The following is a 16,789-nucleotide window of genomic DNA, read 5'->3' as shown; positions in this document are numbered from 1 at the left end:
AATGTTAAGACCTTGAGAGGTATTTATTTCTATATTCACAGCTTACACACTCACATACACACATACGTACAGACATACCCCACCAGCAGAATTTTCTTCCACATCCCCATAGGCACCAAATTATCTCTATGTGCTCCAATCGAACCCTTCCTCTGGGTCCACGCTAGGTATCTCTCTCTCCTTATATCAATCTGAGATCTCTCCCTTGGCACCTCAGGGAGCCCTGGCCTGGCCAATTGTGGCTCCTGCTCTTCCTGAGGCACCCAGGAAGGAGCAGGTATTGGGTCAGAGCCTTCACTGACAGTGCCTTCCTGAATCCTTTTCTCCTACCCATTTCTCTCACCTCCCAACACCCCACCTCCCCCTGCCCCAGTCACCATCTCTGCCACATAGTCCTATTTATCCTTACAGCACACTGCTCTATTCTATTAACACTCTACTACACTCTACTACATCTGCACGGGAGTTTTGTGATACTATAGCTTTGCTGCTTGTAGGGGAAGCCCCATGTATTGACTGAGAACTATGTGCCAAGCATGATAATTGATCAAATCTTCATGCAGCACTGAGGTGGGCAATTGTTGATTTACAGACAAGGGACTGAGCTGCAGGGAGGAGGTCTGCTTGCCAGTCCTTGAACTAGGTAGGTACTGTCCACTGTGCCCCAGGACTCTGGCTAGGAGGAGGATACTTAGGACCAAGAAACTGCCTATTTCCTTATTTTCCATTTGATACTTTCTCCTATTTTTATTGTTTTTTAAAAATAGAAGTAACACGTAATGTGTTAAAAAATATTTCAAATGATAAAAAAGGGTGCAAAAAGAAAAGTGAAAGTCTCTCTCCCTCACCACTTCTGTTAGCATCAATTGTCAACAGATTTTTTGTCTAAATAACTAAAAAAAGTACACACCACACTCACATAGATTTTTAATTTACACACAGTGATCATGTTCTATACACTGTTCTATAAATTGCTTTTTTCCCTCCTAATTATGTCTGAGATCTTTTCATATCAGCAAGTAGAAGAGCTTCGAATGGTTTCCTGTCTCACTCAGAGTAAAATCCAAAGTCCTTACTTTGGCTGACATGACCTTGATGCAAAAGCCTAATAAAGATATTACAAGAAAGGAAAATTATAAGCCTATCTCACTATCATTTTTAAGACACAAAAATCTTAAAATATTAATAAAGCAAATCCAGCAATATGTGAAAAGAATAGTATATGATGACCAAGTTGGATTCATTCCAGGAGTGGCAATATTAATTTAACTTTCAGAAATCTATCCGTGTAGTCCACACATTAATAGATAAAGAAGAAAAAGCATTATGATTGTCTCATACAGAAAACTATTTGATAAAATTCTACACATTCACGATAAAAATAGGAATAGAAGGGACCTTCCTTACCCTGACAAAGGGAATCTACAAAATCTACAGTGTTAGAAATCAGTATAGTGGTTATCTCTGGATAAAGAGCAAGTGAGGGGCTTTTGTGGTAGTAATGTTCTATTTCTTGATTTGGTTGCCTGAGTGCGGTGACTTCATGATAATCAACCTGTACACAGATGCACTGGATACTTTACAGTATGTGTATTATACTTAATTCTAAAAGGTTGTAATTTTTTTTAAAAACCAGGAAAAAAATGTAGTTCTTCCTGATGATCTCAGAAGGGTAGAGAGTGTGACCAGGAGCTATGGGAGCTGGCAAGGACAGGAGAGATGGAGGTGTTGGGATGAGGAGGAATGGAGAAAAGAGTGTGTTGAGTGGTTGCACATGTGGATATGGACCAGACCCAGGATGGTGTCCTTTGGTGAAGAGGAAGCTGGTGAGCCAAGGGCCTAAGTCTTCAGTGAATAAGAGGCAGTAATTTGGAGATGAAGTGCAAAGACAGGTGCACTAGAGGGAGAGATATATTAGGGAGCATGGAATTTAGTACCTAGACACCCCTCACAGAGTGCATTGTTCTACAATAAGGAGACAACACTGTGTACCTACTCTCCTCAACCACTTTCACAACTGGTCTTAAACCCCATAATGGTCTGGAAAGCAGTTAATATTTTGTTTTACTATTGGAGAACCCCAGACTCAGAGCCAGGATGACCAAGCCACAACTCAGGACCCTGAGCTGCTTCAAAGGCCTGTCCAGATGTGCTTCCAAGACCAGTGGCCATGTGGGCACCTAGGCCAAATCACGGTCCCTCTGTTGATCATCAGTTAACAGTAAAATAGGGATAATATTTTGTTCCACGACTGGCATAAGCACTAAATGCAGTTTCATGACATCATAAGGCGTTCAATAGTTTTCTTCTTCCTCTTCCCCCAGCACTCCACCAACATATTCATCATGATCTGTCCAAGAACATCAAGTCTAGAAAACCCAGGATCATGAAGACAGGCATGCAACCACTGCTCCACTGAGGCTGAGGGGTAACTCGTTTCTCTGGCGAGCCCTGTACTGACCAGTGATATTAATAGAGGCTGGATTCTCATGACGCCCTTGTCCTGGGCCAGCTGTCCTCGATACGGTCCATGGAGGTCCCAAGACCCTTTCTGGCGGTTCTCAGGGCCAAATCTGTTCCCCAACAATACCAAACCAGCACTCTGTCCCTGGCGTGCGGTTCAGAGGATACGAACACTGTCATTCAAGGGCGAATGAACGTATGCATGGCATCTTTGGCTTTAAAATGTTTCAACTCCTAATACACAAATGTCCATGGATATAATCCTTATAAGCAAACGTATTTGGGGGTCTAAAGTATAACTTTAAAGAGTGTAAAGGGGTCCTAAGTAGGAGTGCCAGATTTAACAAATAAAAATACAGGATGCCCAGTTATATCTGAATTCAGATAAACAACGAATATTGCATGGGATACACTCATATTAAAAAGTTATTCGTTGCTTATCTGAATTTTAGATATACTTGAGCCTGCAATATTTTAGTAATCAATCATAGGCCTAAGACCGGAAAGTCCGCGAACCGTGCTCTGTCCCAGGAGTCCCGAGCGGGGCACTTCCGGTCAGGCGGGCCGGCCTGGGCGCGGGCCCCGCCCATCGCCGGAAGCCTCCCCAGGCCAAGGCTCGGCTTTCCTCCCAGGCCAGGCCCCGCCCCGGCCCCGCCTCCCGGAGCCGGGGCAGCTGAGGCCTGGTGCGGGCGGTGGAGCGGGCGGATCAGGCTTCCTACCTCCAGGGGGCAGCGGCCGCGGCGTGGTCCCAGGGTGGACAGCTCGGCGCCGCGCCCGGCCGCTCTTTCTGTCTTTGGGAGTGACGGGCCGGCCAAAGGGCCGCCGAAAGCCGGCGGTCGCCATTCCCGTGTCGCTGCGCCCGCGGGGGCCGCCCGAGCCGGCCACGATGCCACTGGGCCTGAAGCCCACCTGCAGCGTCTGCAAGACCACATCGTCCTCCATGTGGAAGAAGGGCCCGCAGGGGGAGATCCTCTGCCACCACTGCACGGGCCGGGGCGGCGCGGGCGGCGGGGGCGCCGGCTCGGGGGCGGCCGGCGGGACGGGGGGCAGTGGCGGCGGTGGCGGCTTCGGCGCGGCGACCTTCGCCAGCACCTCGGCCGCCCCTCCGCAGAGCAACGGGGGCGGGGGCGGCAAGCAGGTGAGCTCCTCCGGCCCCTCCCTCCGGCGGAGGTCGACCGGGCGCTTGGCGGGCGGAGGCCGGGTGGGCGCGGAGGGGGCGGGCGGGGGCCTCCCGGGATCGCCGTGCTCGTACTGGGCCGGGCCGCCCCTTCCCATCCCGGTTGAGAACATGGTCTTTGGTTCGGCCCATTCTCAGCACCTTTTCTTGTGAGGAATTGAAAGGCTAGAGAAGCAAGAAAAGTGAAAACGCTTCAGAAATCTCCCCATTGTAATGTTTTGGATAGCAACCAGACATCTCAGTATACACACGTATACATAGAGATGTCGGCAGGGTCATGCTACTGGACCTCTTTACCTGTTAATAAAGTTCATTTTGTCATAATGTCGTGTTATTAAGATTATCATGTCATCATTTTCAATGGCAGCATATTACATTGCAGGAGGTGGCATACCAAACCCGTTCTCTGGCATAGGAGAGTTGAGTTTTTAAGCATTTTTCTGTTATAAACACAACCGATGAATAGTTCTTGCCTTGGCCTGGACTGACTCTTGTTGCTGCCCCTTGACCTATTACAAGTAGCTCGCACCTTTTTGGATGCTCTGGAGATGCTTGCCTAAGGCTCTCCCTGTTTGAATTAGGCCAGTTCGTGTGATTACCCGGGATAAAAAAAAAGGTGCACTCTTACTTAATTTTTAAATGATCGTTTAAAGTGCATACTCTGGGATCCTTGTAAGATGTTTGTATCGGGACAGCAACCTTTCTGCACTTTTTATTTCTTTCTCTTTTTTGTTCTTTAATTGTTTATGTAACAGAGTAAGCAGGAAATTCACAGGAGGTCTGCTCGGCTCAGAAACACTAAATACAAATCTGCTCCAGCTGCTGAAAAGAAAGTTTCCACTAAAGGAAAAGGGAGAAGACATATTTTTAAATTAAAAAATGTAAGATGATTGTGGACAGTGTCTTGTACTGTAATGGCATTGTGTGTGTAGTGTGTCCTGCCACTGCCTTCATCTCTCATCACTGAACTTGGACTCTGCTCTTGGCAGCTATTCTGTAGTGTTCTGGGGACTGGTCCAGACTATGTAAAAGGGAGTGAGCTCTGTTGTAGGAGGCTTACTGTTTATAAAGTTAATAATACCCTTTCTCTGTTTTTTTAGCTTTTTTTTTTCCTCTGGGAAATATAAAATATTCTAAAAGAAACCTAAACCCCCAGCACATTTTACTGGGTTCTCTGGAAAGGATGAGATGGGGTTATAGTTCTTGGCGTGGCCAGGTATACTGGGAAAACTTTTTTTTTTATTCTTAAAGCTCTAAGTAAATAATAATACTGAAACTCATTCATTTCCATATTTATTTTTTATTATGGCCCCAGAAGACGTTTCTTACTGATTTATAATGATCAACTTGATGAATATGAATGAAAAATTTTACTAAATCTTCTTTATCTCTTCTTCTATGAGAAAGTAGATGGTCGAAAGACTTGTGCTGGGGTGGTAGAAAGCATATTTTTGTTGCAGTAAATTCTCATTGTTTTTGTAAATACAAGGGACAGTGGTTAAACACAGTGGGCAATGCATTATATACTATTTTTTAAAACCTCAGTATGGTACTCTTTGCTTTCAGAACAGGAATGCTTCACTTACCAGTAAAGGCATTTCTGAAATTGGGTGTGTTTATTTAAAAAACTCAGAGAGGCCTTGCGTTTATTCTTGTGCAGATTGTGGATCCTTTTTCTTGTTTAGAATAGTTGCCCCTAATTTATTTAAGATTTTTATAATTCAGTTTTCTAAAATGAGGTGTTTATTGACTAGACGAAACATGTAAATATTGGATTATAGTTGTATACACTTAAATGCTCTAAACACGTTTTCCTCTTAAGTATGGTGGAATATGTTCTCTGCAAGTATTTTAATATCAATTTCTCTAACAACGCCTTTCTTCAAGGATAATACCAAGACATATTTGGGAAGGCCTAGTTACTGTGTTGTGGTGTGAAAGTGTGTGTTACAGCTTAGGAAGGAATTTCAATGATGGTTGAGTGGTGGCAAGTTACTAAGAACTCCCAAGAAAGTTTCCTTTGGCCTTGGTTCAGGCTTGCTAGAAAATTAGTCCTGATAATACTGTCATAACTAGTTCCATAGTTAAGTGGAGACGGAAAATGTCTTTGAGGAGACACGTTTTTAATTATTCCCACCTCCGTCATGCTCAGGCCATTAGAGCCAGATTTTTTTATAACTAGAATGTGTAATAAAGCTCTGAGAAGGCTTCTGTTAGATTTCAGCCACATAGTCAGGAGCCGGTCCTTTGGGGCTCAGCAATTTTTAAGCTAAAGGTAGCAGAAGTATTCAGACCAGGCTTTGCCACAACGATCAGAAAAGCATTTTTTTTTACTGCAGTTCTTGTCACCAAACAACAACTTTAGTATTTCTTAAATTACAGAACTCTCATATATGGCTGGAAAAATGCCTGTACATGCTACACACACACACACACACACACACACACACACATCATGAATGTGCTAATATTTTTACTTTTGTTTTTTCACAGCCCATCAAAGCCCCTGAGTCAGTTTCCACCATAATTACTGCAGAATCAATCTTCTACAAGGTGAGCATCTGTAGTTACTGAAGGAAGGTTTGAATTTATTGTATAATGTGCTACTAAAATGCTGGGTTAATCTAAAAGTCTCTGCTACTCTGTATAAGGTGTGATTGTGGTTTTTGTTCCTTTCTAAGCTATTTTTCCCTGTAGGTGGCTATTATAAAACATCTCATCCAGAGCTGAGTTGGGAGAGGAAGTTGCCTATTGAAATACGATATGAGGATCTTAAGTATTTTTTAATGTAGATTATGGGAATCGTTTTTAAAATGAAAATGTATGGTGTGGAGCCATTGAGTATGATGCTTGCTGTGGGTTTGTCGTACATGGCCTTTATTATGTTGAGGTAGGTTCCCTCTATGCCCATTTTCTGAAGAGCTTTTATCATAAATGGGTGTTGAATTTTGTCAAAAGCTTTTTCTGCATCTATTGAGATGATCATATAGTTTTTATTCTCAATTTGTTAATGTGGTGTATCACATGATTGATTTGATTATATTGAAGAATCCTTGCATCCCTTGAATAAATCCCCCTTGATCATGGTGTATGATCCTTTTAATGTGCTGTTGGATTCTGTTTGCTAGTATTTTGTTTGCGATTTTTGCATCTATGTTCATCAGTGATATTGGTCTATAATTTTCTTTTTTTGTGATATCTTTTTCTGGTTTTGGTATCAGGGTGATGGTGGCTTCGTTGAATGAATTTGGGAGTGTTTCTCCCTCTGCAACTTTTTGGAAGAGTTTGAGAAGGATAGGTTTTAGCTCTTCTCTAAATGTTTGTTAGAATTCTCCTGGGAAGCCATTTTGTTTGTTGGAAGATTTTTAATTATGGTTTCAATTTCATTACTTGTGATAGGTCTGTTTATATTTTCTGTTTCTTCCTGGTTCAGTCTCGCAAAATTGTACCTTTCCAAGAATTTGTCCATTTCTTCGTGGTTGTCCATTTTATTGGCATATAGTTGTTTGTAGTAGTCTCTTTAATCCTTTGTATTTCTGCAGTGTCAGTTGTGATTTCTCCTTTTTCATTTCTAATTTTATTGATCTGTGTCCTCTCCCTGTTTTTCTTGATGAGTCTGGCTAAGGGTTTATCTATTTTGTTTATCTTCTCAAAGAACCAGCTTTTAGTTTTATTGATCTTTGCTATTGTTTTCTTCATTTCAGTTTATTTCTGCTCTTTATGATTTCTTTCTTTCTATTGACTTTGGGTTTTCTTTGTTCTTTCTCTAGTTGTTTTAAGTGTAGGGTTAGATTGTTTATTTGAGATTTTTCTTGTTTCTTGAGGTGAGATTGTATTGCTATAAAGTTCCCTCTTAGAACTTCTTTTGCTGCATCCCATAGGTTTTGGGTCATCGTGTTTTCATTGTCATTTGTTTCTATGTATTTTTTAATTTCTTCTTTGATTTCTTCAGTGATCTCTTGGTTATTTAGTAGCACACTGTTTAGCCTCCATGTATTTGTGGTTTTTACAGTTTTTTTCCTGTAATTGATTTCCACTAATAGCATTGTGGTCAGAAAAGAAGATTGATATGATTTCAATTTTCTTAAATTTTCCCAGGCTGGATTTGTGACTCAAGATGTGATCTCTCCTGGAGAATGTTCCATGTGCACTTGAGAAGAAAGTGTGTTCTGCCACTTTTGGGTGGAATGTTCTGTAAATATCAATTAGATCTATCTGGTCTATGGTGTCATTTAAAGCTTGTGTTTATTTATTTTCTGTTTGGATGATCTGTCCATTGGTGTAAGTGGGGTGTTAAATTCCCCTACTCTTATTGTGTTACTGTCGATTTCTCCTTTCATGGTTGTTAGCATTTGTCTTATGTATTGAGGTGCTCCTATGTTGGGTGCATAAACATTTATAATTGTTATATCTTCTTCTTGGATTGATCCTTTGATCATTATGTAGTGTCCCTCCTTATCTCTTGTAACAATCTTTATTTTAAGGTCTGTTTCATCTGATATGAGTATTGCTACTCCAGCTTTCTTTTGATTTCCATTTGCATGGAATATCTTTTTCCATGCCTTCACTTTCAGTCTGTATGTGTCCCTAGGTCTGAAGTGGGTCTCTTGTAGACAGCGTATATATGGGTCTTGTTTTTCTACCCATTCATCCAGTCTGTGTCTTTTGGTTGGGGCATTTAATCCATTTACATTCATGGTTATTATCAGTATGTATGTTCCTATTACCTTTTTTTTTTTTTTTTTGTGGTACACGGGCCTCTCACTGTTGTGGCCTCTCCCGTTGCGGAGCACAGGCTCCGGACGCGCAGGCTCAGCAGCCATGGCTCATGGGCCTAGCCACTCCGCGGCATGTGGGATCTTCCCAGACTGGGGCACGAACCCGTGTCCCCTGCATCGGCAGGCGGACTCTCAACCACTGCGCCACCAGGGAAGCCCCCTATTACCATTTTCTTAATTGTTTTGGGTTTGTTTTTGTGGGTCTTTTTCTTCTCTTGTGTTTTCTGCTTAGAAAAGTTTCTTTAGTATTTGTTATAGCACTGGTTTGGTGGTGCTGAATTCTCTTAGCTTTTGCTTGCCTGAAAAGCTTTTGACTTCTCCGAAAAGCTTTTGACTTCTCCATGGAATCTGAATGAGATCCTTGCTGGGTAGAGTAATCTTGGCTGTAGGTTCTTCTCTTTCATCACTTTAAGTATATCCTGCCACTCCCTTCTGGCCTACAGAGTTTCTGCTGCAAAATCAGCTGATAACCTTATAAGGATTCCTTTGTATGTTATTTTTTGTTTTTCCCTTGCTGCTTTTAATATTTTTTCTTTGAATTTAAATTTTGTTAGTTTGATTAATATGTGTCTTGATGTGTTTTTCCTAGGTGTTATCCTCTATGGGACTCTGTGTGCTTTCTGGACGTGGGTGATTATTTCCTTTCCCATGTTAGGGAAGTTTTCAACTGTAATCTCTTCAAGTATTTTCTCAGACCCTTTTTTTTTTCTCTTCTTCTTATGGGACCCCTATAATTTGAATGTTGGTGCGTTTAGTGTTGTCCCAGAGGTCTCTGAGATTGTCTTCAATTCTTTTCATTCTTTTTTTCTTTCTTCTGCTCCTCAGCAGTTATTTCCACTATTTTGTCTTCCAGTTCACTTATTCGTTCTTCTGCCTCCGTTATTCGGTTATTGGTTCCTTCTAGTGTATTTTTCATTTCAGTTATTGTGTTGATCATCTCTGTTTGTTTGCTCTTTAGTTCTTCTAGATTTCTGTTAAACATTTCTTGTATTTTCTCAACTTGTGCCTCCATTCTATTTCTTTTTTTTTTTTTTTTTTTTTTTAGATGTTGGGGGTAGGAGTTTATTGATTAATTTATTTATTTTTGCTGTGTTGGGTCTCCGTTTCTGTGCGAGGGCCCTCTCCAGCCGTGGCAAGCGGGGGCCACCCCTCATCGCGGTGCGCCGGCCCCTCACTATCGCGGCCTCTCTAGCTGCGCAGCACAGGCTCCAGACGCGCAGGCTCAGCAGTTGTGGCTCACGGGCCTAGCCGCTCCGGGGCACGCGGGATCCTCCCAGACCAGGGCTCGAACCCGTGTTCCCTGCACCAGCAGGCAGATTCTCAACCACTGCGCCACCAGGGAAGCCCCCCTCCATTCTATTTCCAAGATTCTGGATCATCTTTACTATCATTACTCTGAATTCTTTTTCAGATAGATTGCCTATTGCCTCTTCATTTATTTGGTCTTTTAGGTTTTTCCTTGCTCCCTCCTTCATCTGTGACATATTTTTTTGCCATCTCATTTTTTTTTTTTTTATGAGTGGGATTGTGTTCCTGTCTTACTGGTTGTTTGGCCTGAGGCTTCCAACACTGGAGTTTTTAGGCTACTGGATAGAGATGGGTCTTGGTGCTGAGATGAGGAACTCCGTGAGACCTCACTCCGATGCATATTCCCTGGGGTTTGAGGTTCTCTGTTAGTCCAGTGGTTTAGACTTGGAGCTCCACTGCAGGAGCTTCGGCCTGACCCCAGGCTCGTGAACCAAGATCCCGCAAGCCTCCTGGAGTGGGGGGGGATAAAAAAGAACAATAACAAAGTAAAAAATAAAATTAGACTAGGAAACTAACAGATATGTTAGGAAGAATATAAAAATAAAAATATAGATTAATCGACAACCAGAAGGTACATCAGTACCACAATAGTAAAAAAAGAGGAGGAGGAAAAATAAATTAAAAAGGAGGGGTGTGGGAAGGCCTTGGCTGTGGAGGGCGGGGCCTAAGCAAGGGTGAAGTTTGGGTGCTGGGCGGGGCCTATGCTTAGGACCCACAGGGCTGGAAAAGGCCCTGGGGGCTGTGGGGGGGTGGGGCTTAGGCTCAAGGAACAGAAGGGGTCCAGGCGTGCCCCCCCACCCCTGGTCTCAGAGGGCAGGGGACCTCCTCTGGGAGCCCAGCACGCTTCCTGGGCTTGGGTGGGCGGGGCAAATGCCCTCCTCTCCTCTCTTGCTCCTCCAGTCTGGGAGGGCCCCTCCCCCATGCTTCTCCTGATCTCCCCAGCCTCCCTCCTATGGTGCCAAGGACCCACGCGGCCTGGAGGGGGGTTTGGAGGACAGGGGACCAGCCTGGGAGATCAGCAGGCTCCCCATGCCCAAGTGGGTGGGGCAGTTGCCCTCCACTCCTCTCCTGCTCCTCCCAGAGGGCCCCTCTCACCTGCCTGTCCTGTTCTCCCCTTGGCCTCCTTCCTATGCCCCCAAGGACCCACGAGACCTGGAGGGGGCTTTGGAGTGCAGGGGACAGGCCTGGGAGCTCAGCAGGCTCCCAGGGCCTGAGTGGGTGAGGCATTCGCCCTCCGCTCCTTTCCTGCTCTTCCTGGAGAGTCCCTCCCACCTCCCTCTCCTGATCTGCCCAGCCTCAGGGGCACTGGTCCTGTCTGGCTTCCCCTTCTCCTCCCGCCTCAGTCCCCCTATGTCCTACTGGTTCACTTTGGGGTTCCTCCCGTCTCCTTGGGCGTCAGAGTCCACCACCATTGGCCAGCAGGCGCCCTAGTTGTGGGGAGATGCTAACTCCACGTCTTCCCACACCACCATCTTGACTCCACCTCCTATTTTTATTTTAAATATGGGGTTATCTTCTACTTCCCCCAGGGAGTCTATTACCAAATTGGAGATGTTGTTTCTGTAATTGACGAACAAGATGGAAAACCCTACTATGCTCAGATCAGGGGTTTTATCCAGGACCAGTATTGTGAGAAGAGTGCAGCACTGACGTGGCTCATTCCCACTCTCTCTAGCCCCAGGGACCAATTTGATCCTGCATCCTACATCATAGGTGAGTTTGACAGGTACAGACAGGTTCTTGAACCCAGTTAATTTTCCATTATTATGTGAAAGTATATTCATCTGCTTGGGCTGCCATGACAAAATACCATAAACTGAGTGGGCTAAACAACAGAAATTTATTTTCTCACAGTTCTGGAGGCTGGAAGTCCTAAGGTGCTGTCAGGGTGGGTTTCTGGTGAGAGCTCTCTTCCTGGCTTGTAGACAGCCACCTTTTCTCACATGGGCTTTCCTCTGTGTGTGTGCACTCATGGCATCTCTTCCTCTTCTTATAAGGACACCAATCCTGTTGGATTACAGCCCCACCCTTATGGCTTCATATAACCTTAATTATCTCCCTAAAGGCCCTATCTCCAAATATTATCACATTAGGGATTAGGACTTAAACATATGAATTTGGCGAGATACAATTCAGTCCATAACAGAGAAGCGTAAGTACAAAAAAGTAGAGATTATTATAGGAAATATTAAATTTATTTATTTATTTATTTTTTTTTTTTTGCGGTACGCGGGCCTCTTGCTGTTGTGGCCTTTCCCGTTGTGGAGCACAGGCTCCAGACGCGCAGGCTCAGCAGCCATGGCTCGCGGGCCCAGCCGCTCCGCGGCATGTGGGATCTTCCTGGACCGGGGCACGAACCTGTGTCCCCTGCATCAGCAGGCGGACTCTCAACCACTGCGCCACCAGGGAAGCCCAAAAATATGAAATTTATGTAGCTGGGGTTTGAGGGCTATACGTTATTTTGAGTTCCAGGGCAGTATAGTATGCACGTACTAAAATGCTGTGTGAATAAGATTTTTCCGAGTGACCCAGGGTTAAACTCTATTAAAAGAATTTATTGCTCAAGGACTAGGTTATTTAGGTAACATATAAAAATTTACTCAAAAATGTTTTCTAGAGGAACTGTCATATTTATGTCTAAAATCTTGCAAATTCTCATTATGTGTCCCTCTAGATGTCACACACATCATCCTAGACCTTTTGCAACCTTTTTTGTCATTGTTGGTAGTTGAAATGGCAGCCACTGTACTCCTTAATTTCAAGGCTGACTATAAAGAATTGGTTCTTGACATAGACTCACAAGAAGAAGTTGATAAACAGAATTTTGAAAGTGTTCAGAGTTTTAAAATTACCCCAAACTTTTCAACCTTTCTGCAACGGGCATACGTTACTTTTGCGTTCTAAGAAAAAAGATACAAAAGGTTTTTTTCAGAGAGAACTCAAGGACAAGTAGAGTACCACTATTATTCTCAGCGGCATGTCAAGTTGGATACATGACCAAGCAGTTTTAGTCTTCTGCTTGTAAGTATTGATACATAGAAGAGTGAACTTTCATTAACCTGTTCTATCAGACAGGATTGTCAGCAGAGGCAGTAACGTGACTGAATCACCTCTAGGACTTCTGTCTCACCTCTCCTCTTCCTAATCCTCAGATTGTAAAGGAGACAGCATAGCATAAAGGTTCAGAGCACAGACTCTGGAACTAGACTGTGTGGGTTCCTAGGACAGCCACTTACTAACTGTGTGATCTCAGACAGTTTCCTTGATCTCTCTTGCCTTATTTCCTCATGTAAAATGAGAAGAATAATAGTGCCTAACTCAGAGGGTTGTTGTGAGGATTCAAAGCATTGAGATATATATATATATATATATGTATATATATATCAAGTACTTAGAACAGTGTCGACATAATAAACACTATATAAGGCTAAATATTTTAGAATCCTTTCTATATTGAGTTATACTTTGAGGAGAATGCTATATTCCTTAAGCAGTTAAAGCAGAAAAAAATGATGGAAAGTAACTTCAAAATAATATATGTTGCAAGGGCTAATGTCAAGTTACCACCAGACCAGTTTCTCCTAGTGTCTAGGAATTTTAACATTTTATGGAAATGATATATATCTTCAAAAATGTGAATGTTGGCTGCCTTCTAGGACCAGAGGAGGATCTTCCAAGGAAGATGGAATACTTGGAATTTGTTTGTCATGCACCTTCTGAATATTTCAAGTCACGTTCATCACCATTTCCCACAGTTCCCACCAGACCAGAGAAGGGCTATATATGGACTCATGTTGGACCTACTCCTGCAATAACTATTAAGGAAACAGTTGCCAACCATTTGTAGTTTTAAAAGTGAACATGGATTTCCAGTTGTCTTGTATTTGTACTACCGTAAGACATGCCACGTTTCTTTTTTTTTTTTTTTTTTTTTTTTCAGTACGCAGGCCTCTCACTGTTGTGGCCTCTCCTGTTGCAGAGCACAGGCTCCGGACGTAGAGGCTCAGTGGCCATGGCTCACAGGCCCAGCCACTCCGCGGCATGTGGGATCTTCCCGGACCGGGTCACGAACCCGTGTCCCCTGCATCGGCAGGCGGACTCTCACCCACTGCGCCACCAGGGAAGCCCCACATGTTTCTTTAATGAAATTCTTGGATGGAAAAATGACTAAAAAGTTTTTTCTCTACTGCCCAGTAATCATTAGCTTGTTTATTACTAGTCACTTAGAAAATTAAAAGAGATAGAAAAGAATTAAATATATTTTGAAGTTAAATATTACATACACATTAAGTGTGTGTGTATCCTCCCCAGCAAAGACTGTAATTTCCAAGGAGACCATTAGGAACAGGTAGTGTCTATTTTTCTCCATAATTTATTTCTAGAAACTCATAAAATGGATTGTATTTTTCTACAAGAATAAAATATTAATTAAGGTTTGAATTTCTAACCAAGGGCTGAATCAAATAAAATGTAGCCGTGATCAACAGTATCTATCACCAAGTTAAAAAAGAGCTTTATTTTATCATCTAGAACAGACTGTTGGCTGCTTTAACCTTAAGGAAAGTGATTGGTGGATGATGTTATTAGCCTAGGTTTTTTAAAACTTTCATCCAATTCTTCTGTAGTAAGCAGGGATTCAGAATCATTCGGTTGATCTTAATAGAGCTGCTCTTCACTGCTCTCACCTACCTTCTCAGTCAGAGCGAGGCTTAATCAAAACATTAAGTTTATAGTTCAGACAGACAACTTCACTAAAAACACACAGGAAACGTACTGTTCAGGCATCCCTGAGCAGTAGTTTCTTGACCACCATTAGAACAAACATTGGGCAGTCATAAAAATGATTAATCATTAGCACTGATATCTAAAAAAAGTCCACTCCAAAGTTAAAACCATCTGCTATGTACTCATAATAACAGGCCTAAAACAATGTCTGGGATTTAGAAGTCCAGGCACAGGAATTCTATTCAGAATTCAGGGACAGGTTTTACTTCAAGTGTAGGTCAGCTAAGTAAGGGAGCAACAATTTAAAAGAGGGAAGAAGTGGGATTTGCACACACTTGCTTCCTCTCCTGTTCTGACTGGACCATTATTTCTCAACCCCAGCAAAATTTGTTAGGATCTAATTTAATTATGATGATTTTGAATTGTAGGAGTTTTAACTGTTACCATTTTTCTACACAGTTAATGTTTGTATGTTGTAAGGAAGTTATGGTTTGTATGTTGTAGATAGATAGCTCTATGTACATAGTTATCTCTCTCTTCACAAAAGTTATAGTAAAATTGATTGTAAATACCATTGTAAATAACTAAATGCTAATATTCAGACTTTTGGATTAAAATGTATTTTTCACAGTGTATTTACTTTGGATTTATTTCATGCATTTACTTATTTCATTTAAACAATTAAGTAGGGCTTTCTACCACAAAATGGTGTAAATAGAAGACACCACTGTTGTAGTACTCATAATTTGGAATGACAGATTCGTCATCAGTATGTAATAGATATTAGGAAACTCAAAGAATGGCCGATAGATCAAATGAACACTTAAGGTATTTATTAAAATGAAATATTTAAAAACCAGTGTATATATATGGACCATTTGTTTATAAATTCCTAGATACTTGTGTAATATCTTTTAAAATAAAGATCGAATTTTCATATTCCTCCTTAACAGACAGCAAATGGCTCCTGTTACTCACAGCGTAGATCCATAGCTTTTCTCCTGTGATGGAAGGCCTGCGCTGATGTGGCCCCAGACTATGTTCCCAGCCTTGTCGCCAAAGGGGTGAGAGGCTGAGGCAGTGCGCTCCTCCACCTCAAATCCATCTTCCCTTTCAGACTGCCTGCCCTGCTGATTTTAGGCCCCAGCCCAGACACAGAAGCAAAAGCCTTATACAGACTGTTCAGCGGGCTCCCACAGTTGTGTAAGGTAAAATCTCTATAATAGATACTTTATTCTATTTCATTCCTAGTGGCTCTGTTTCTCTAATCATCCTGACTGATACAGTTACTGAGACACTGAAAGATAAAGCAAGAAACTGCTGTTTTTCATTACAAGCTATTTAGAATTACTTGGCCTTCTTTTTATAAAAACTATGTACATGTATTACTTTGATAATTTTTTTAATTGAAAAGTAATGAAGGATATCACAAAGGGAAAGATGAATAGATTGTATTATAAAAGACTTTAATTTCTAACTGTCATAATGTGTATACAAAATTAAAAACCAAACAACTCTCTTTTTCTCTCTTTCTTTTTTCTGTTAAAGTGGGAATCATTAACCAGTATTTCTTACTCAACATGACAGACTGGCATGAATTAATTACCCAGTTACAAGCAAAAGCTACAAACATAACCTCAACTTCTTGTAACGTCATCACCATTTGGAATTACCATAACTCCTATATTCCACCTGTTTAGCAGAAGCTGGGTAGAAGGGAGCAAGTTTATAACAAAAACACCTTCTATACCTTCAATACTTCTCCCTGTGGATTGGGAAGGTGCGAGTTAAAAAGATGTAACTTAATTAATTAAATTATTTATTTATTGGCTGCGCTGGGTCTTAGTTGCGGCAGGTGGGATCTTTGTTGCTGCATGCGGGCTCTTTTAGTTGCAGCATGTGGGATCTAGTTCCCTGACCAGGCATCGAACCCAGGCCCCTTGCATTGGGAGCGTGGAAAAAGACAGTAACTTTAGAATAGAGAGTGAAGGTGCTGTTGGGGAAATACAATTTGAAAAAAGTTTCGGAGATCCCCTCCACAAAGGTAGTAGAAAAAGAAAACACTTTTATTACTGACTGAGGATTAAACCATGTGCTGCTCATCACAGGCAACTGGCTGAGGTTGCAAAGACAGAAAGAAATCTCACCCTTTTATGCAGCCACACAGGTGTGGTCATTACATACAGGTTCTCAAGATAAACAGTAACTAGTCATCATTTAAGAGAACTTGACAGCACCATTAATCACACGCAGTTCTTCCTAAATTTACCTGGTGATTGGGGTGACCACCTACGTTAGCTAATTGACTTTATGGGGGGCAGGGGGGACAAACGTCTTT

The 16,789-nt window shown here is 42.2% G+C and overlaps 1 protein-coding gene across 1 annotated transcript; it reads left to right on the top strand.

The window, feature by feature from the left end:
- The first annotated feature begins 3,167 nt into the window (after positions 1-3,167).
- On the top strand, positions 3,168-15,086 carry GATAD1 (GATA zinc finger domain containing 1). Its single transcript, XM_082632870.1, has 5 exons — positions 3,168-3,601; positions 4,396-4,521; positions 6,134-6,193; positions 11,256-11,439; positions 13,383-15,086. Exons 1-5 carry the CDS (start codon positions 3,350-3,352, stop codon positions 13,571-13,573), a joined length of 813 nt encoding a protein of 270 aa, XP_082488996.1. The 5' UTR covers positions 3,168-3,349; the 3' UTR covers positions 13,574-15,086.
- The last annotated feature ends 1,703 nt before the right edge of the window (positions 15,087-16,789 follow it).

Source organism: Mesoplodon mirus (genome assembly GCF_964341445.2).
Source record: "Mesoplodon mirus genome assembly, chromosome: 9".
NCBI classification, from domain to species: domain Eukaryota; kingdom Metazoa; phylum Chordata; class Mammalia; order Artiodactyla; family Ziphiidae; genus Mesoplodon; species Mesoplodon mirus.
Note: the sequence above shows the minus strand (reverse complement) of the source record. Positions and strands in the feature narration are given on the sequence as shown.

Coding starts and splice junctions, on each gene's coding strand:
- GATAD1 (XM_082632870.1), top strand. CDS start 3,350: ATGCCACTGGGCCTGAAGCCCACCTGCAGCGTCTGCAAGACCACATCG. Junction 4,522..6,133: donor ATATTTTTAAATTAAAAAAT/GTAAGATGATTG, acceptor GTTTTTTCACAG/CCCATCAAAGCCCCTGAGTC. Junction 11,440..13,382: donor TCCTGCATCCTACATCATAG/GTGAGTTTGACA, acceptor GCTGCCTTCTAG/GACCAGAGGAGGATCTTCCA.